Source organism: Palaemon carinicauda, chromosome 18, assembly GCF_036898095.1.
Source record: "Palaemon carinicauda isolate YSFRI2023 chromosome 18, ASM3689809v2, whole genome shotgun sequence".
Classification (NCBI taxonomy): Eukaryota; Metazoa; Arthropoda; class Malacostraca; order Decapoda; family Palaemonidae; genus Palaemon; species Palaemon carinicauda.
In genome coordinates, this window is record NC_090742.1 from 60,386,389 (window position 1) to 60,407,862 (window position 21,474).

The 21,474-nt window shown below is 39.0% G+C and overlaps 1 protein-coding gene across 12 annotated transcripts in view; it reads left to right on the plus strand.

Annotated features, from left to right (window-relative positions):
- Nhe3 (Na[+]/H[+] hydrogen exchanger 3) overlaps positions 1-21,211 on the plus strand; it is a 90,488-nt gene extending 69,277 nt beyond the window's left edge. For all 12 annotated transcript variants that reach the window (XR_011047214.1, XR_011047215.1, XR_011047212.1 and 9 more), the window contains one exon: positions 14,767-21,211. Coding sequence is in view for 3 of the 12 variants with exons in the window: in XM_068392401.1 (XP_068248502.1) it covers positions 14,767-14,868 (102 nt within the window). In the remaining 9 variants the exon portion in view is untranslated. The remainder of the gene's footprint in view (positions 1-14,766) is intronic.
- Positions 21,212-21,474: the final 263 nt, after the last annotated feature.

A 21,474-nucleotide genomic window follows, 5' to 3' on the forward strand; every position in this document is an offset into this window, starting at 1 on the left:
TGAGAAAGTTTCACGACAGTATCAGTGTAAGGTGGACGATTCTTTTTAGGTCCACCGATATCTTTAGCTGTTCGTTGTAACCTCATTTTCATTTTGAAACACATTGTAGTTGATGAAGAATTTTCTATTTTTGTTTTTGGTTGATTTTTGCAAATACTGTACATCTACTCCAAACCAAATGTACAGAAATGGAATTGCCTTTCTTCACCTCACCGGTTTGGTTATTTAATCGCCTTTTTGTGCAATATATTTTACTGTAGATTAAGTTTCTCTAACTTTCTCTTTAATTTCACCTCACCGTTGTTTTGCTTTGCTTACGTTGATGTGTTGATGTTCTGCAAGCTTTTGCAATGTTGCATGAAATATGACATTTCTGTTCTTGAATTTAATAGTATATAGACTTGCAATGCAATACTGTAGTAGCTTCTTTAAGTTGTTTATAGGTATGTTTTTTTTTTCAAGTTTCTGAAGAAAGTAGTAACAATTGGGTGGGATATTCTGGTATAATTTTAGGGATTAGATTTAATGGACTATTTATTAGTACAAGTATTATGAAAGTGAATATAATATCTCAAAGAGTATTTCATCATGAATACGGCTACTTACAATTCAATTGTTCTTTAATAGTAAGGCACCTTTCATATTTCAGTGTTCCAAACTTACAAAACTGGGATAGTACTTGGTATTTGTTCTGATACAAATACAAACCCTTGAGCTTTTGAATAGGAATAAGCTCAGCTATGCTGACCCTGCTGGAAGAAACACGAAGCATCCTGTGTGGAAGAGTGAAGGAAGACTTCTTGCTTTCAGTGGATCTAAAAGACGTTATTAGTACTGTACTTCCCTTCAGCTGATACGGCTTAATGTACCAGTTCATGTATCTGGGCCTCAAATTAGGTACTGCATCTGAGGTGTTCATTCAGATATTCACCCGGGTAGTAACTAGGGGCCACTTCAAGGGATAAGTACAACTGTGAATGCATCCCTTGATTGGGTGATCCTGGCCTCCTCCGTGTGGCAGTAGCGTCAGGATTGAGTTTTACTTTCTGTTTTCTTCTTAATCTGGGTATTATGATAAATAAGGACAAATCTGATCTCTTACACAAGCCAAGGTTGAAGCACTTGGGCGTGCTGGTAACTACGAGACTCGATCAGTGAGACAATCGCATCAGCATGCCTAAGGAGCCTTTGTATCCGTTCTGCCATACAGAACTACCACGACATGGTGAGAATCATTTCAGTCACTTTTCCTAACTGGAGAAGCAAGTGCCTTTGCCAGAAATCTCTTCAAGTACTGTTTGAAGAATCACTTGTTAGTCTCCAGGGATTGCCACCCCACCTCGTGCTGGCGGGAGGGGAGTCTTGGTTTGGTTTTATCTGTTGGCTAACGGGAAATCCTCACAGGGAAGACCCACTCAACTCTTCGCCTCCTGAAATGCAGCTGTGCACAGCTGCTCTGAAGGAGGGGAGGGGCTCACACCTGAACAACAGGTTAGTCATATGAAGACGTATCATCTCTGCGATGTCCTGGGACTAACAGTCTTTATAGTGCTTCAAGCCTTCCAAGAATGTTGGGGAGGCATCTGGTGGATTGTTGTGGCAACACCACCATATTGGCTTATGTATAGCTCTACGAGCTGACAAAATAGATGCATTTTGGGATGGCATTCCATGCTGGGAAGTTGCCAGCCAGTCACATTCCAGGCAGAAGGGTATTCTGGGGATCAACCTCTTTGCTATACAGCTAGACAGGAAGCACCCCCCAGGTCCTCCCCCCTCATTCAACCCCATGGTCTGAAGTTGCCTTCCAGCCCCCATGGGATCTCTTGGATGGTTACACTCTGTCTCCGTTCAGCTTTGATCCGTCGGCTAGTCTATTATTTTAGATCATGCTGGGTCTCAGGTTGATTTGGGTAGCTCCCAGACGGCCTCATGCCAAATTGTTTCCCGTTTTGCCTTGTCGAAATCCCGAAGGAACTCCCTTGGCTCTCACTCTCCAAGGGAAGTGGGCCCTTCTGTATGATGGATATCATAAAAGGGATTCTTCTTGTGTCTGATCATCTCTAGACCAGATTGCATTAACTTTCTTCCCAACTGGGAGAAGCTCCTCTCAATAGTGGCCGTTGGGGCTTCGCTCAGAGTTGAGCATGCTCTTTTGATGGTAGGAGATAGACTTCTCCTTTTCATAGGAGTTGCATCTATAGCTCTTGCTGTTCTCGATACCTCATATGAACTTTTGAGAAGGCCTCGGTCAAGGTTTTTGACTGTTCATGATACCTCGTCTGAGCCTTTGAGAAGGCGTCAGTCAAGGTTCTCTCTCACAAGACTGTCTCTGCTGCTTTATAATCAGCAAAGAGATGAGGTGAGGGACATGGTCTCGCTGCCTGAGTCTCATACTCTAAGAGGTGTAGGAGTGTCTTGTCGAGTGCCAGGGCACATAGCCAAACTCAAACTCTGCAGGGGCATGACCCCAGGTTTGGGGCCTTCTCCATCCCATCTATAAGTGAAGCATGGAGTGGCTCAGAGAGAAGAGGTCATATGCCATTCGTGAGCTCTGCAGTGCTGTCTGAAGAAGACTGACACCTGAGACCTGAGTGTCAGTGATTCTTCCTTAGCACGGGCAGAACCAAGGAATAGGTGTCTAGAATACAATCGCTTTCGGACTTCTGATATCAATCCATGATGTGTACACCTCGACTGCTGAGAGAGAATAGTTTCCAGCTAGGACCAGAACTCGTGAAGTCAGGGGCTAGACTCTACCCTTATCTTCAAGAGGAATCTTGCATTCAACCAGTGATTGAAGGTTAGGGTGTGTATGCACCAGACTATCTTCACAGGTTTTATTCTGGAGAGGTACCCACAAGCTCCTTGACACCTTTGAGCTTGGTTTTGTTGTGGCTACTCAATTAGTCGTATAGCTAACTCATATCTCTTATGAGGTAGTAAGCATCTTGTCTATGGTAACGTATACTCGCAGATGTAATTCAGAGCGTTACTCAGTGGATCTGACTTGATGCTGGTGAACTACACTTCTGAGCTCCATTCTTTAGGACCTAGAAAAGTTTTCCTCCATCTTCCCTATACGAGGGGAAGGATGGTGGAATATATACCAACTCCTTTGTCATCCTATGCCCAGTATATTATTCTGAATTGTATTCCCCTTTTGGAGAAAGGAATCCCTCCTTTGACCATTTATCAATCTTCTTGTATAGACCAGGCCCTATCAGTGTATTCATCCCAATGATAGACAGATAGGAAGTTGCTGGAATCATCTCCTTTGATCCCATACAGGACAAGGTAGTTTAGAATGTCCAGGGAAGAAATTGAATCAACCATTTCGGTTCTAGGGAAATTTATGACCCACCAACCAGTGTGTCTCCCAACCAAAAGAAGGATGCTTTGCATGTGCGTAGCAACAAATCAAAAGTTTTGAAAGTAATTATCTTTCCTAGCTAGACAATCCTGAGTCCTTTTGATCATACTTCCCTCCTCAACCACCCCTCTTAGTCTTGAATCAAAAGGTCATGAGTGAAGAGAGGTTGACAGGTAAGGGGATTAGGCTCCTCACCCTCGCTCCCATCTGTTGCCTAATTGCTTATTATGCAATTCAACGGCCGTCTAGCTTCACGCTGAAAACTCCCTACTTCACGGATTTGGGTTTTTATAGCTTAGCTTTAGAAGAATACAAATTACTTTTAGAATTTGTGATTCTTGAGAAAAAACTTTAATATCTCTTTCATTCAAAATATACTCGTATATAGTTAACAAATTTTAGTCATCTGACAGACAATGCAATGTACATTGGACGTAGCTGCCAATGGCCACTCATATATCAGGTGCCATTTTCTCATTAGGAATTATGCCACTTTTTCTCTATATTTGTTTCCTGATTAGAGGAAGATGGCAACTCAATTAGTAGAAATTTTATAAATGATAATAATGATTAGATTAGTAATAATTATAGAATTGGAAAAGAAAAGTATGGAGGAAGGGTTAAGAAAATAGCACTTTTAAATTACAACAGAAGTAGAACTGTGTTAAAGGGGGACATAAGAAATTTAATTTCACATGTATGAAAGTGAACATTTAACAAGGTTTACAGCATCAGCATATTCAGTATGTTTGAATCAAGACCTTTCCAATTAATTACAATTTTTTGTGAACTTAAGTTGATGAAATTATTTATTTGTTCCAACACAGAGACTTACCTCGAAACACTTTCATAGGAGTTACCTGGAACCTCCTCTCGAACGACCAGAGTTTTGTGTAGTTTACCCTACTCCCATTTTCTATCATGATAGGCCTAGCGGAGGAATACGTGCCCCATGTGCCTCACTGAGCTTTAGTATTGTTACTTACATCAAACTTACTGAAGCCTACGACCTGGGAAGCATGTGGCCTGGCTTGGTATTGCCCTCAGGGCACGTATTCTTCCGCTAGGCCTATCATGATAGAAAATGGGAGTAGGGTAAACTACACAAAACTCTGGTCGTTTGAGAGGAGGTTCCAGGTAACTCCTATGAAACTGTTTCTCGGTAAGTATGTTAGGAAATATTCAAATTACTAATAATTTGTCATTTTTTATTATCAATCATTTAAACATTCAGAATAATGCTAGGGTACACTATACCTTCATAAATGTCTAGTCAGTTCCCAGTAGAATGCCTGGCCTGTATAGTTTACCTTAGCGTTGTTCTGAACTTTTAAATGATTAATGAACAAATAGGAACCATTTTATGAATGTTAGATTCTCAAAACATTGCAAATAATCTGCTAGGTCATGATTCAAAGAGAAACTCGAACTTCCTCATTCTTGTTTTCCTGAGGCTAAACTAACTAGTTTAGCTTTTCGATCTCATGAAATTAAAGCTCTGAATATACTGGCTAACCAATCCAATGAATCCTCTATGGATTTAGCCAGTCATGGAAAGAGATGAAAGAATGGCCCCCAGTTTCTTGGAGGCCCTTTGCGTCAATAGGCGTAGGAGGAGATGATGATGACTATACTGGTGCAGTAAACCTTGTTTAGATATTCAGCACGCCATCAAATGTACATCTTTTATTATTAGATTTTGTCTTATGTTAAGGGTGTGCAGCTGAAATGTTGTTTCATCTAATTTCCGTGACGTGCTCAGTTTAAACGTGTTTTATTTTTACTGTTAGTATGTATCGATTCAACTCCCTTGCGGCAAGTTACTGGTTTACAGTTACGTTGCATACTGTTTGTGTCCGTTGTTTACGCCCTTTAACCCTTTTACCCTTTTACCCCCAAGCTATTTGGAACTTTCCAGCCTTTAACCCTGAGGCATTTTATTTTTCCAGCACATTTTGCAATATATTTTTCAAATTGCTCTAACAGCATTAATTTTCATCATAGAGAGGTCAGGTTGGTCTCATTATTTTGGAAAATGCCTGAAGTTACTCATAAAGTTATCAAAAATATGCATAAAAATGTAAATAGCAGTTTTTTGCAAGGACGCAACGGTACGTCCATGGGGTTAAAGGGATGAGTTTTGTGAAACATACCAGTACGTCCATTGGGGGTAAAAGGGTTAATCTCTTGAATAATGCATAATCTGTTTATTTAATTGCAAGCTAGAGTATTCCACTTTTGTTGGTATCTTTTATTCACATTACCTTTCCAGTATATTTTCCTATTTTTAATGCTAGTTCAATACAATTTAATTTTTTTTCCTTTTTGCATTTGTGCTGCATCAATAGACCAGTAGCTTAGGGTGATGGAGCAGTTATCACACTTGCATGAAAAACTTGATGATGACATTGAAGAAGTTTGTTATTAGAAAGAGCTTATCATGTTCTTTTCATGGACACCATTAAAATGAAATTGCCTAGAAATTTACCATGTTTTTATTTGAATTTCTTTTGAAAAGGGAATTTAGATATCTAACTTCATTGAGAACTATTTTTTGCATAAACAGTAACAATTAATGTCCGCACAAAGCCTTGCTACCAATTCCATAAATTCTTTTAAGTAAAACATTTTATTCTCATAGTTTAGTGATGTAGATTATATTATTATTATTATTATTGCTAGCCAAGCTACAACCCTAGTTGGAAAAGCAAGATAGCTACCAATTCCATAAATTCTTTTAAGTAAAACAGTTGATTCTCATATTTTAGTGATGTAGATTATATTATTATTATTATTACTAGCCAAGCTACAACCCTAGTTGGAAAAGCAAGATGCTATAAGCCCAAGGGCTCCAATAGGGAAATATAGCCCCGTGAGGAAAGGAAATAAGGAAATAAATAAATGATGAGAACAAATTAACAATAAATCATTCTACAAACAGTAACAACGTCAAAACAGATGCAATGTCATTCAATTGACTCTTTAGCATAGCTTTCCTGTGGATTACGTTCTTATAATTTGATCACTTTATGAGTGAAATTTAAATCATGTTGATTTTATTATAGGTTTTTAAAATTGATAAAACCGTTTTTTTTTTTCATTCACAGAATATTTCAGAATCGGATTAAAAGGGCGGGTTGTATTGTGTTTCCTATTATGCGGTTTTAAACAATCTTAGACTTAAGAAGTTAGTTTTTTATCATGTTACATATGTTGAGGCTGATTTGAGTGCATCTTTGATTTAGAAAAGTATGCATTTCTTTGGAATTGAATTTTGCAATATATTTCTTTATCAACTCTTAATATATATTTTTATTTTTATTAAAAAGAAATGCAACATTTATTCTTCCAGGTCTTCCTTATATATTTCTTATTCTGGATTTCGATGGCTGGTATCTCTTCAAAACTTGAACACACATCGGTTGATGGTATTATATAGAAAAATAAAAATTTGGCTCTTAAATTGTCATATATGTTGTATACATACTAAAATATAATTTACCATTCTTTTCATTACCGACCTTTTTCACATAGCCTAGTTGAATTTATGGACGAGGGAGAAAATTAGATCTTTGTACATACATACATATACCAAGGCACTTCCTCCAATTTTTGGGGGGTAGCCGACATCAACAAATGAAACAAAACAAAAAAGGGGACCTCTACTCTCTACGTTCCTCCCAGCCTAACAAGGGACTCAACCGAGTTCAGCTGGTACTGCTAGGGTGCCACAGCCCACCCTCCCACATTATCCACCACAGAGGAAGCTTCATAATGCTGAATCCCCTACTGCTGCTACCTCCCCTGGAAGAAGGGGAAAACATTTCTTTCTGTCAAGATAGGGTATTCAGACAATGCACAAACTTCTTTAAAGGTTTCAATACCTCATATGGAAATTATTTTAAACCGTGAAGAAACCAACTTTAATGAGCATGATATTTGAGGCGTTCACAAGTGCTTTTCTTTTTATTACTTCAATGTCCTCTAAAAACATTCTTCTTTTCACATTAAAAAGGGTACTTGGATATACATATACATAAACTACAAAACTTTAAGATTTGTTCATTAATCGCTGAGATATGAGTACATGAAAATTGCCACTTTTCAAATGCATTTTTCTTGTGATTATGATTTTTCCCACTCAGCTGTGAATAGCTCTTTAATGTAAAGGATCATTACTTAGGTAGCTGTAATGCTTGGGTTTAGAATACCCCATGTAATATATTGCTAAGTGTTGTGTTTAACTTTCTTAAATCTATTGTTTTTCAATATTAAACTTAGCCGGTGATTATATAAGCTGCAACTCTGTTGCTCGACAGAAAACTCTACGTTAAAAATCCGCCAGCGATCGCTATACAGGTAGGGGGTGTACATCAACAGCGCCATCTGTCGGGCAGGTACTCAGTACTCAATGTAAACACAGAACTCAATTTTCTCTCTGTCGGGCTACCGGCAAGACCTACTAATTCGCTGTGCTAACTGGATTTGTTTTCACAACTATTGGTGAAGTACACTATTCTAGTTTTGAGCTTTCGCTATGCAGGTGTTTTATCTTCATCTCAAAACTTGAACTCGTTTTGGATAGATTTGATTATGGTGACAAAGATAGTATGGACTTTCTTTCACTTTTAAATGGCCGACCCTTCCTTTAGACGGAAGTATGTTTAGGCTTTTAGTAATTATATCACGTTATAGATTTTCCTCTATATATTTTATATCTCTCCGCCTTTATTAGGCCTCTTCGATTAACTTTCCATTTATTATAAACATATAAAATAATTTTAATGTTTTGTTTATATAGACCTTTCCTGAGAGTAGGCGGTCCTAACTTGGAAACCGAAGTTAATCAACGTTGAGCCCTTTATATCGTAATTAGCTTTTAAAGAGCTAAGGATTTAAAACTTTGTAAATGTAATATTTTATGAAAGATTTTCTTTGATAGTCTTCGTACTGTTTTCAAAGATGAACTAACGTTTAGTTTTTTATGCTACGCAGTTGTTGACGTTCAGGACGTTCAACGTGCGCTCTATCGTTACGATAGAGAGAGAGTGTATCACGGTTTCACTTTGCAGTAAGAGTAAATCGATTCTGACGTTTTGTTCATTCTTTCTTAGCTTAAATGTTTTAAATTCTAATTTAAAGGAACTTTTTATTTGAAAATCCTTTCAGTTTTTTTCCTTTAGTCAATTAACATGTTTTTTTTTGACGATATATAATTGGGCTCTTCTCTTAGGTGCAAAATCAAGAGAGAGAGAGATAGAGACGGAGGGAGAGAGAGGAGAGTAAACGTTCCGTTCAAGCGGGTAACGTTGTTCTCGTGTTACTCTCGTCCCTAGTCCCTGTACGGGGAGGAAGAATAAAACGTTTTTAGGTTTTTATTCTCGTCCCCAGGCTATGTGCGGTGAGAGATTGAAAACGTAGTTATATGAACTAGTGTTTAGTCTCTTTCCCAGCCACTGATTTATCTTAAATATGTTTTCTGTTTTTTGCTGGTATTATGAGCTTGCATTATACGACTAATTTCGCAATTACTACCTTTTAATAAAGGGTAGAATTGCGTGTTTCAGGTAGAAATAAGTGCAAAACAGAAAATCGAAGTGATAAAGTGATATACGCAAAGTGTTACAGTGTTGCGTCCGAGGCGCAAAGTGTTACAGTGTTGCGTCCGAGGGTTCGTCTGTTCGTGCCTGTCGTCCTCCCAGTCCGGGACCTCTTGCAAGCTCCCAAGCCCAGGGGAGAAGCAATGTCGTACGACCAAAGGGTTCGAGAGGCTTTAATCAGCGAACAGACGTTCCCTCCATGGTTTCGGGCGTATCTACCCAAGATCGCCCCACCCACACAAAGACGAGAGAGCCCATTTATTCCTCGTCTGCGGAAGAGGTTTCTCGTAAGAATCCATGGACCAAGGTCTCGCGGCCTCTTAAGCGCAAGTCGGTCCCTTCCGCGCAAGTCCAACGGCCCAGTTGTAGCCACTGGGTCAGTTCGGACTCGCTGCAGTCTTCCGTCGACTGATCACCTCCTAAGAGAGGCAAAGCGGTACCGCATCAGGCAGTCACACCGTCTGTTGCCGCACCTGCTCCTGTAGACCCTAAGTGGTCTTTGCTGCAGACCATGCAGTCTCAGTTAACGTCATTGATGCAGGACTTTCGTGCGGAGAAGGTTGACGCTGCACCAACCTCTAGCCTACAACCAACCACGGTTGTGCGTCCTGTGGACGCTGAGGCGACCTTCTGCCGCACTCCAGCTGAGAGAGTCCCGCCACCCATGCGTTCCAGTGTACCCTGCCAGCCGCATGTTGACGTTCAGCGACGCACGGAACCTTCCGTTGACGTTCGCGAGGTACAACAACAGTCTAAGTTGTTTTGTTTTGACGCGGTGCGTCAACCTCCGCATTCTAGAGTTGTTTTGACTGCTCAGTCTAGGCAGTCAAAGCAGTCTCGAGTGGACGCTGTACGTCCTCACGCACCTGTTGTGGTTGACAGTTCAGTTGTTGACAGTTCACAGACTGTCAAGCAGTTACATGACGTTGCGTTCTGGTCCGCTACTAATGCACCAGTGAGAGACTCAGCTTTGATCGGACAAGGTTCCTGTAGATGAGGAAGTTGCTGTTCTCCCTCCTACTGATATTCCCTTGAGGACTCTGTCAGATGGAGAGGAGCCTTAAGCTGCTTAGCCTCCTATGGACTTTAATTAAATCATGATGATTTTTTAAGGATCTTCGTCCGGATCTTGTCTCTGCTGCTCCTCGTTCGCCTAAACGTCAGAACTTACACTTGGCCTAGCTACTTCGAAGCCGTTGTTTTTAAGCTAGTGCTCTCTCGCTCTCCTAGAGAGCGTTACGTTGGCTAGGCGACTGGTTCTTTCACCAGGAGGAGTTTGGGGGATACAGCCTTTGCTTTCCCTTCTTTTAAACTGGTTTATAGAGCGAGAGTCTGATATGACACGAGAGAAGTTCTCGGCTTGGGAGGTCATGCCTCTGCCCAGATAGACTTCTCAATTCTGGTAGACTCTCCCTGGCGTCTAGCCAGGAGACGCTCCAAGTTGTTTACAGGTCAACTTCTCAGCTGTTGTCGAGCCTTTGAAGTTTTGCTGTACTATTATGTCATGCATAACAAGGCTTTCAGGGATGGTAAACGGTTCCGCCTCAGTCGCTAACCCCGTCTGTTGCCACACCTGCTCCCGTAGACCCTAAATGGGCTTTGCTGCAAGACATGCAGTCCAAGCTTGCGTCCTTGATAGAGGACTTAAATGCGGAGAAGAACCTTCTGGCCAACAACCTTCCAACCGGTCGGTTGTGCGCCCTGTTGACGCTGAGGTAACCTACTCGCGTCTGCCAGTTGAGGTGGTTCCTCCACCGATGCGACCCAGTGTGGGTTGCCAGCCGCACGTTGACGTTAAGCGACGCTCGGAGGTGGTTGTTGACGTTCAGGACGTTCAACAACCAGCAGAGGTGACTTGTTGTGACGCAGTGCGTCAACCTCAGCAACCTGGTAGGGTGTTGACTGCACAACCCAGACGGTCTAGACAGTTTCGGGTTGACGCTGTACTTCCTCGCGCTCCCATGGTTGTTGACAGTTCACAGACTGTGCAGCAGTTCCATGATATTGCGTCCGGCTCCGTCACGCATCCACCAGTGCGACCGGATTCAGCGAGTCAGACGTTGCCCACTCCGTTGCCGTTTCCTCATCAGTTTCGGATGAGGAACCCTTTGATGAGGACGTTGCTGAACAAGACGATCAGCCCCCAGCCCTGCTATCCATCCAGAAGATGCTGAAGAAGGAACGCTGCCCAGTCAGGCTGTGGATGAGTCTGGTAGGGACACTGTCATCCGTGGATCAATTTGTGTCACTAGGAAGACTACACCTCCGTCCTCTTCTATACCATCTAGCTTTTCACTGGAAAAAGGACAAGACGCTAGAAGCGGTCTCGATCCCGGTTTCCGAAAAGATAAAGTCTTGTCTGACTTGGTGAAAGGACTATATCAACCTAAGAGAGGGTCTTCCCCTGACTGTTCAGACTCCCAACCACGTTCTCTTCTCGGACGCATCGGACGTAGGCTGGGGTGCGACATTAGACGGTCGGGAATGCTCGGGATTATGGAACTCGAGTCAAAGGACAATGCATTTCAACTGCAAGGAGCTACTGGCAGTACGTCTGGCCTGGAAAGCTTCAGGTCTCTCCTTCAAGGCAAAGTGGTGGAGGTGAACTCGGACAACACCACGGCTTTGGCGTACATCTCCAAGCAAGGAGGGACCTACTCTCTGACGTTGTACGAGATCGCAAGGGACCTCCTCACCTGGTCAAAAGGTCTAGACATATCACTAGTAACGAGGTTCATCCAAGGCAACTTGAATGTCATGGCAGATTGTCTCAGTCGGAAGGGACAAATAATAATTCCAACAGAATGGACCCTCCACAAGGATGTATGCAAGAGACTTTGGGCCACCTGGGGCCAGCCAACCATAGATCTCTTCGCAACCTCGATGACCAAGAGGCTCCCAATATTTTGCTCACCAATCCCGGACCCAGCAGCAGTTCATATAGATGCCTTTCTCCTAGATTGGTCACATCTAGATCTATATGCATTCCCTCCGTTCAAGATTGTCAACAAGGTACTGCAGAAGTTCGCCTCTCACGAAGGGACAAGGTTGACGCTAGTTGCTTCCCTCTGGCCCGCGAGAGATTGGTTCACAGAGGTACTTCGATGGCTAGTAGACGTTCCCAGAACACTTCCCCTAAGGGTGGACCTTCTACGTCAGCCACACGTAAAGAAGGTACTCCAAGGCCTCCACGCTCTTCGTCTGACTGCCTTCAGACTATCGAAAGACACTCGAGAGCTAGAGGCTTTTCGAAGGAGGCAGCCAGAGCGATTGCTAGAGCAAGGAGAACATCCACCCTTAGAGTCTACCAATCGAAGTGGGAAATCTTCCGAAACTGGTGCAAGTCAGTATCCGTATCCTCGACCAGTACCTCTGTAACTCAAATAGCTGACTTCCTCTTATTTCTGAGGAAAGAACGATCTCTTTCAGCTCCCTCTATCAAGGGTTACAGAAGCATGTTGGCATCAGTCTTCCGTCACAGAGGCTTAGATCTTTCCAACAATAAAGATCTACAGGACCTCCTTAAGTCTTTTGAGACCACGAAGGAGCGTCGTTTGGTTACACCTGGTTGGAATTTAGACGTGGTACTAAGATTCCTTATGTCAGACAGGTTCGAACCGCTACAATCAGCCTCCCTGAAAGATCTCACCTTAAAGACTCTTTTCCTGGTATGCTTAGCCACAGCTAAAAGAGTCAGTGAGATTCATGCCTTCAGCAAGAACATCGGATTCTCATCCAAAACGGCTACATGTTCTACAACTTGGTTTTCTAGCCAAAACGAGCTGCCTTCTCGGCCTTGGCCAATATCGTTCGATATTCCAAACTTATCGTATGGTTGGAAATGAACTAGAAAGAGTCTTATGCCCTGTAAGAGCTCTTAAGTTCTATTTAAAACGAACTAAACCTTTACGAGGCCCGTCTGAAGCTTTATGGTGTTCAGTTAAGAAACCATCTTTGCCTATGTCAAAGAATGCTTTATCCTATTTTATCAGACTGTTAATACGAGAAGCTCATTCCCATCTGAATGAGGAAGACCAAGCTTTGCTGAAGGTAAGGACACACGAAGTTAGAGCTGTCGCAACTTCCGTGGCCTTTAAACAAAATAGATCTCTGCAAAGTATAATCGACGCAACCTATTGGAAAAGCAAGTCAGTGTTCGCGTCTTTTTATCTTGAGAATGTCCAGTCTCTTTACGAGAACTGCTACACTCTGGGACCATTCGTAGCAACGAGTGCAGTAGTGGGTGAGGGCTCAACCACTACAATTCCCTAATTCCATAACCTTTTTAATCTTTCTCTTGAAATGTTTTATTATTGTTTTTGGGTTGTCCGGAAGGCTAAGAAGCCTTTCGCATCCTACTTGATTTGGCGGGTGGTCAAAGTCATTTCTTGAGAAGCGCCTAGATTAGAGGTTTTGATGAGGTCCTGTTGTATGGGTTGCAACCCTTGATACTTCAGCTCCTAGGGGTCGCTCAGCATCCTAAGAGGATCGCGAGGCTCCGTAAGGAAGACGTACTTTAAAAGGCAGAGAAATTTTTCAAGTCGACTTCCTTACCAGGTACTTATTTATTTTATGTTTGTTATTTTGAATAACTGCTAAAATGAAATAAAAAATCCTTAGCTCATAATAATGTAAACAATTATTGCTGGTCTCTACCCACCCCCCTGGGTGTGAATCAGCTTATATAATCACCGGCTAAGTTTAATATTGAAAAATTTTATTTTTATAATAAAATAAATTTTTGAATATACTTACCCGGTGATTATATATTAAAGGACCCTCCCTTCCTCCCCAATAGAGACCCAGTGGACCGAGGAGAAAATTGAGTTCTGTGTTTACATTGAGTACTGAGTACCTGCCCGACAGATGGCGCTGTTGATGTACACCCCCTACCTGTATAGCGATCGCTGGCGGATTTTTAACATAGAGTTTTCTGTCGAGCAACAGAGTTGCAGCTTATATAATCACCGGGTAAGTATATTCAAAAATTTATTTTATTATAAAAATAACATTTTTACTTAGTTTTTCAAAACTTGAGAGTAGCTTGAATAATTTTTGGAAAGGTACTCGTCAAACTTGTGGTATATCGTATTATTTGTGAGGGTTTAAGGACATTTTCAAATGAAATTAAGATGCAGCTAATCTAGTTGTACATGCAAGGGAGAGAAGAAGAAAGGAGGGGGGGGAACTAGTATCCGGTACTAATTCTTTTTTATTTTTGTTAGTAAACATATTGGATCTGTCTATTGCTTGAAGATCAATGCCAAATGGTAATGGTTTACCCTTAACTTAGTTTGGGTTAGAACGTTGTGAAATTCCCAATATTAAAGTATATATTAAAAGGGGACCTTTTGGTAAGATGTGTGAAGTCAGATCTTTGAATCGGTCAGAATTTCATGTTAGGATAAGCCTTCTCTTTATCAAACAAGCATCTACAGTATATATTGTCTTAGTTACTTGAAAAAGAGTATTAAAAATATACTGAGGGGAAACATTGTGTATATTGTCCCACATTCCATAAATGTCATGAGCAGGTCAAATTTGTTAGTATTTGTTTAATTGTCGGTATACCCACCAGAGTGATTTGAATGTTGATAACCTGTGAATAGATTTGTGTCGCTGAATGATAATGTCAGCTTCAGTATTTGGCCATTGGCCCTAAACACTACACATGTACTACCAACTATCAATTTAACATTATTTAGTTTTGTGGTGTGGTTTTTATTGCAGAAGTGTATTACATTTATGTTTCTCAAATGTTATCCTTCATGAAATGATCCAATTTTTTTGCAGAGTGTAACAAACCCATTGTATGACGGAGATTTGGGGTTGGGATCCGCTGGAAGTGTCCCAACTAGGGTTTCAGTGTCGGGGTCCAGAGGTCAAGACTTATAAGAGAAGTTATAGTTCGGGTTCATTGTGTAACTCATTGAACTATCTAAGATCTGAGATCTGTGAGATTATCATGACTTTTGTTATTAGTAGAGAAGTGGCTGAATGCGAACTCGTCGGTCTGGTGCCCCTTTTGAGTTAAGAGTGAAGTGAAACTATGTGAAGGATGATGTGGTATGTGTTGTGCTTTCATTTCAGATAAATGTACATGAGTATAATGTGACATATTATTGCTTACATCTAGCTGATATCAGATCAGCCTCTGTTGACTGAATTGATTGTGATTGTGCCAATGTTAACAATGTAAACGAACTTCGTTTTGGGCATTTTATTATTTTTCTTTGGCAGAGTTATTAAACTGACCGGTCTGTTTATCTTATGTTTAACTGTTGCTGCTGTGATTGCAACAAAGATGTATTTTATTTCTGTATACTGATATTAATTGTGTATGCATATGTGTAGTATATAAAGACTCCAGTTATTGAAGCAAACAATAAAGATAAGAGATCCCTTGTGGCATGTCAGCACAGCTTTGTCGGTTATTTTGGATGTACAATACTGTAATTATATGAAAGCGGTGTTAGCATTTCTGTTGTAAATCTTTTATCACAAACTGTGCCGAGATGATCGAGTGTATACTTCTGTACTTGTGCATTATTTTAAAGCCATTAAGGAGAAGAGAAATAATGAAATATACAAGACCTACCATATGGTCTACCTTCTCTGGCTAGCGAAGACCCCGAGTTTTATTCGCGTTAGATATTTAGCAAAATTAAGTGTAGCGACTAAACCACTGAATCAAGTTTCTTGACATTTACAGTATTCTAAACTAGGGACAAAAGTTAGAATATGGGAGTATTGAAGACATTGAACTACCAAAAGGGAAAATTAAACAAAGGTGGGATTAATGTCCCTCTCTTTTGGCTGATATTTAATGCATTTATGAGAAGTCACTCATACATATGTACAGTACCTTCACAGCATGCTTACGAGCCTTATCAGAGTCTTTCTGTGGATAGGACTTATCCGAAAAGGAGTAGTTGAAAATTTTGTAAAGTTGTTTTAAGAACTAAAAAAGGAAAATAGATTGTGATTAAAGGCCTTTTTAAATTTCTAGTGAAGTATTTCACATTTTCACATATTAGGGATCATGTGGGTAGGTTTTACGGAAATGGAAGTTCAAGGTAGAAGAAGGGGATTGAGGGACTATGTAGAGAGAACTTGAGACAGAAGGGAATTTATGAAGCCGAGGAGCAAGAGAGAAATAGATAGAAAAGGCTCATTGGAAATGGCAACCCCATATAAAAATGGGAATAAACTGAATAAGTAGAAGGGTTATTTTTACTTCCTGTACCATATTTCATGATGATGCCTTGACATCTCAGTTTTTTAGTAGCCCTGCCATGAAATCCAACCCTCAAATAGCTGTGAATGCACTGTATATATGCAGTACAAATGTATATGTTCTGTGTATATTTTATTTTATATTTCATGATCATAAATATTACTTTTTTATTTTTTTCATAAATATTCTAGGATAATTATCATCTGGAAGAGGAAATGTTGTTCAGTGTGTCATATCATTTATTTTCATTAAAAATGGGCAAAACTATAGACGTGTAAATCGCTTTAATTTTTTCTGATGTTAGTAAAGTGTTAAAATTATCACTCAGTGCTCTTAAAACGTGTAACCATAATATAGAGCTTTGGTGTTGACAGTTGTTCTGTAATTTGTGTGTGGTTTTTTTTTCATACTTTGTTGTTCTTGTTCTCACTCTCTCTCTCTCTCTCTTTGGTTCCTCTCTCTCTCACTTTGGTTCCTCTCTTTCACACTTTGCTGTTCCTCTCTCTCTCTCTCTCTCTCTCTCTCTCTCTCTCACTTTGGTTCCTCTCTTTCACACTTTGCTGTTCCTCTCTCTCTCTCTCTCTCTCTCTCTCTCTCTCTCTCTCTCTCTTGGTTCCTCTCTTTAACACTTTGCTGTTCCTCTCTCTCACTTTGGTTCCTCTCTTTAACACTTTGCTGTTCCTCTCTCTCTCTCTCTCTCTCTCTCTCTCTCTCTCTCTCTCTCTCAAAATAGGACATTTGTATGCACCACCTCACTAATGTCTCATCCAACTTGATAAAAGTTTCTAATTTTTTCTTAATAATAAGTGTTCCAAAACAGGGTACAGAAGCCATTTAGTATTTCCATGAGCTTAAGCTCTATCTAGGTATAGATAATTATATAAGAAGAGCTTTATTACTGTGGGTTGGACACCCAGACTGATATTAAACCAATTGAAATACGTAAATTTATTATTCTTATGAAAACCAGTGGGTGAAATATTCTCTACAGTATAAGACAATAATTTGATTAACCCTTTTACCCCCACCGTAAGGTTAAATTTCGAGCACATTTTCTATATATTTTTCTTTTTAAATTGCTCTAACAGGCTTAATTCTTATCCTAGAGAGGTCAGGTTGGTCTCATTCTTTTGGAAAATGCCTGAAGTTTCTCAAAAAAATTATCCAAAATATGAAAAAAAAAATTTTCATAGCATTTTTTTGCAAGGACGTACCGGTACGTCCATGGGGGTAAAGGGATGAGTTTTGTGAAACGTACCAGTACGTCCTTTGGGGGTAAAAGGGTTAACATATAATCAAGTGATTATGACTTGCGGGCAAATTAGCAGTTATAAATGGCTGTCCCATATTTAGTATTGCTATAAAATCATCTTCAGTCCTTGCTAATTTACAATGCTTTTTTCTCTACTGCATTTGAAAAAGTTGAAATTGAGTGAAAAATTATCTTATTTTAAGAATAATTTGTTGAAAATCGCAAGATGGATTTGACACTTAGACTTCTTACCTTTCCGTCGAGGTGGAATCTTACCCTTTCTCTTAATCATGTTTTCATTTTTCTTTCTCAGTGTGTTGTCAGGTATTGTTTGTGCTGAATGTATCTCCTTTTCGCTCTATGTTTTGTTCAAACTATTCTAGCTACTTAGGGAGTTTTGAGTACGGTCATATTTTATTTGTCGTGACTACTGAGATGCAATTGAAAAGGTTTGTTGTGTGTTTGTATCACATGAGATGTGTCTCCTCTGCTTTCCATTAAATCAAATCATATTGCTTCTAAACTTCCCCAAAGACGTCGATAAACAGAACCGTGGTCACTGTTGTGTGTATGTATATAATAGATTCTATATATGAGTTTTAAGATAAGGAAATCCTCAGAGACTGTACAATCCAGACACTGTGAAATTAAAAACAAATGAAGATTATGAACCAACCTTCCACAATGCTCAAGAAACTATGGATAGGTACAAGAACAATTTTTAAAAAGAAAAAGCTAAATGGTCTGAAAATGACTTGAATATCTGTCAAACTTGTCATTGAAAATACATGAGGATTAGCAGTAGTAGATTTTTGCAAGAAATGGAAGACTCTCATTATATAAGAGGGCTCAGCATGTTCAACTCCACAAAGATGAAATCTGACAAATGATGACATTATGCAAATGGGCATGGAAGTCTGAGGGGAATTTATATTCAATTTAACACTGCTGATTTTGTTTAATATAATTGTTATTATAAATAACTGGGGTTAAAAGAACATGTTTAATTTACGTACTGTATTCGATAGCATTATTTTAAAACAATCCGAGAATCATTTCTTTAGAATCAACTAAGGAATATACGTAAACTTTGGCCCAACATCTTTGTTATGAATAATTTTCTCAAGGCAGTGAAGTATTTTAGACTCATTCCCAATTTGTAGCCACAAAAAGGTCAGTGATAGATGTAGAATCTCCCTTGTTGAAACTTTGCAAAAAAAAAAAGGAAATTTATCAAAAGTTAGAAAATTATTTATTTTTACTGACATGGAAACGAATTTATTATTCAGTTTATTATAGTTAAGTTAGAAAATAGATTTATTTTTTCTCCATTTAGTGCAACCTTTGGGTTTAAAGTGAAATTTTAACATGATCGGCTTATAAGTTGCAAAATTTTCTTAACGAACTCTTGATGAGTAACGTATGCTTGGCTGATAATTGGTTTTTGGCAGAAGTGGATAAAGGATTCAAGCTGTTGTTGATGGAATTAAAAATTAGGAGGAATTTCTTCTGTATTTATGTTAAATATTGATATGTAATCATAACCCTTTTACCCCCAGGCTATTTGGAAATTTCCAACCCTTAACCGCCAGGGGGTTATTTTTTTCCCAGCACATTTTGCAGTATATTTTTTTTTAAATTGCTCTAAAAGCCTTAATTATTGTAATAGAGAGGTCAGGTTGGTGTCATTCTCTTGGAAAATGCCTGAATTTTCTCAAAACATTATCAAAAATATGAAAAAAATATTTTTTATAGCATTGTTTTGCAAGGACGTACCGGTACGTCCATGGGGGTAAAGGGATGGCTTTTGTGAAACGTACCAGTACGTCCTTTGGGGGGAAAAGGGTTAATATTTTCCTTGTAAAAGACTACTGTGTGCAGTATGTCTTACGAGGCTTTACTTAAAGACAGTACCTTTACCCCTGCAGCATTGCATCCCCACCTTTAATTTTATCTGATCCTTTTAATCTCTTCATACTTTGTTGTCCTTGTTCTATTTGAAGATTTTTTCTTGTTTTCAACCAAGAACAAATAGTTTGTATCTGCTGCAAGAATTCAGATATGAATCCGTGGTCTGGTTATAGTTTTCAACCAAGAACAAATAGTTTGTATTTGCTGCCAGAATTCAGAAATGAATCCGTGGTCTGGTTATAGTTTTCAACCAAGAACAAATAGTTTGTATCTGCTGCAAGAATTCAGAAATGAATCCGTGGTCTGGTTATTGTTTTCAACTAAGAACAAATAGTTTGTATTTGCTTCCAGAATCCAGAAATAACTCTATGGTCTGCTTAGAATATGTCAATAACAATTTCCTGGTTTTGATTTGATATATATTTTTTTCCAGCAAAAGCAACACATGTCATTTGAATTCATTGCACACTTCAGCCACGCGAACAAAATTTTACGCACACGTGTGTATACAGATAGGGGTAGATATATGATATGATATGATAGGTGGCTTAGATGTAGGTAAAAGAGGACATATATATATTTTCAATTTAGGGGTAAGGTCATGTTATCCTCAAATCTTATCATGAATTTTATAAGATTTATATGTTTTATCTGAATGTCCCTTGGTCGTGTTGCAAATGTTTCTATATATACCTTTTCCGCTTGATACACAGAGATTATTTTGTATTTATATAAATAATTATACATAATGTATAGCTGTGAATATGAAATAAATACATACATGATTGTGATGCTGTCCTCTTTGACATGTGTGATGAAATATCAGTCGTGATTTATATCACAAATGTGATTTAATCATTTTTTTTTTATTACTGTACTGTATTATTATTTGACCACTCATAGTGAGTTGTCCTGATACGAAAAAGTACCAGAAACTGTTATATTTGCCTCCCATTTTGCCTTACTTTTTTTCTTATTTATTACTATTTGTAAAGACTATTATTCAATTTCATCATAATAAGTATATAGTGTATGGAATATATGTATTTGTATATACAGGAGGTACGCACGACCATAGTAATGTTGAATTCCTGCTTTCACAGTCCCGCTTAATGTTCTCCTCTTGAGGAACACGAGGATGGTATTCTGGCTTCAGTTACGTTTCTGTCTGCCTTCTATTTCTCATCTGTCATTTACAATCTATTCCCAAGTTTGACCTACTTCCGATTTCCATCTCTCATTTAAGAAGTAATACTAAAGGCCACCTTACAGGTTTGGTTTGTGGGACTTAAAGTCTCGCTTTTGGGTTGTCAAATTTTTTTTCTTGAAGCCTTAATCCCTATTATAAACTAAATAAAAAAAAAAAGTATCCAATTTTTTTTACGTAATATTCAAAAGATTGAATTTATTAACATATGCATTATGCCACTATGAAGAGTAACACCTGATTTAAGTACTAAAGTACGTATTATATATCAAACTGAATGATCTCCCTGGCCCTTGCACTGGGCCATATTCCCGTAAATCTATAATGTAGATCAGATGCAGTACCTTACAGTATTTACCAGAATCAAAATGAACCCATCTCTTATGTGGTAAGGCAATGTTAAGTCTTTCACTTATGATTTTACAGTTGAAGGAATCAACATTATTTTGGTATGTGTATGATATATATACTGTATTTAAATATTCCATATTTTGATATACCTGTATTATGGAAAGTTAGAACACTGAAGTGTTCACTGCTTTTAAAGCTTCATATATATATGAATATATCTGTTATTTTATTTGTGTCCCAAAGCATTTCTATTATTTAAGAAATAAAATTTTCTGAAGGACGCTTTCTTTTATTTACATCCAGTTCCATTTTCATGGCAATAGAATTTTTTGGGCTCAGGCCATGTCGTCCTGATGGAAGGTTCCTTTAGTAGCTTCCTTAGGGTATATATAACGTCATATATACCCTAAGGAAGCTACTAAAGGAACCTTCCATCAGGACGATATGGCTATCTCACCCAAAATTAGATTTTTCGCTGCACTCAAAATCCGTTATTTAGAATAACCCAGATACCGGGTTACTTATGCAGGGATGAAAAAATTT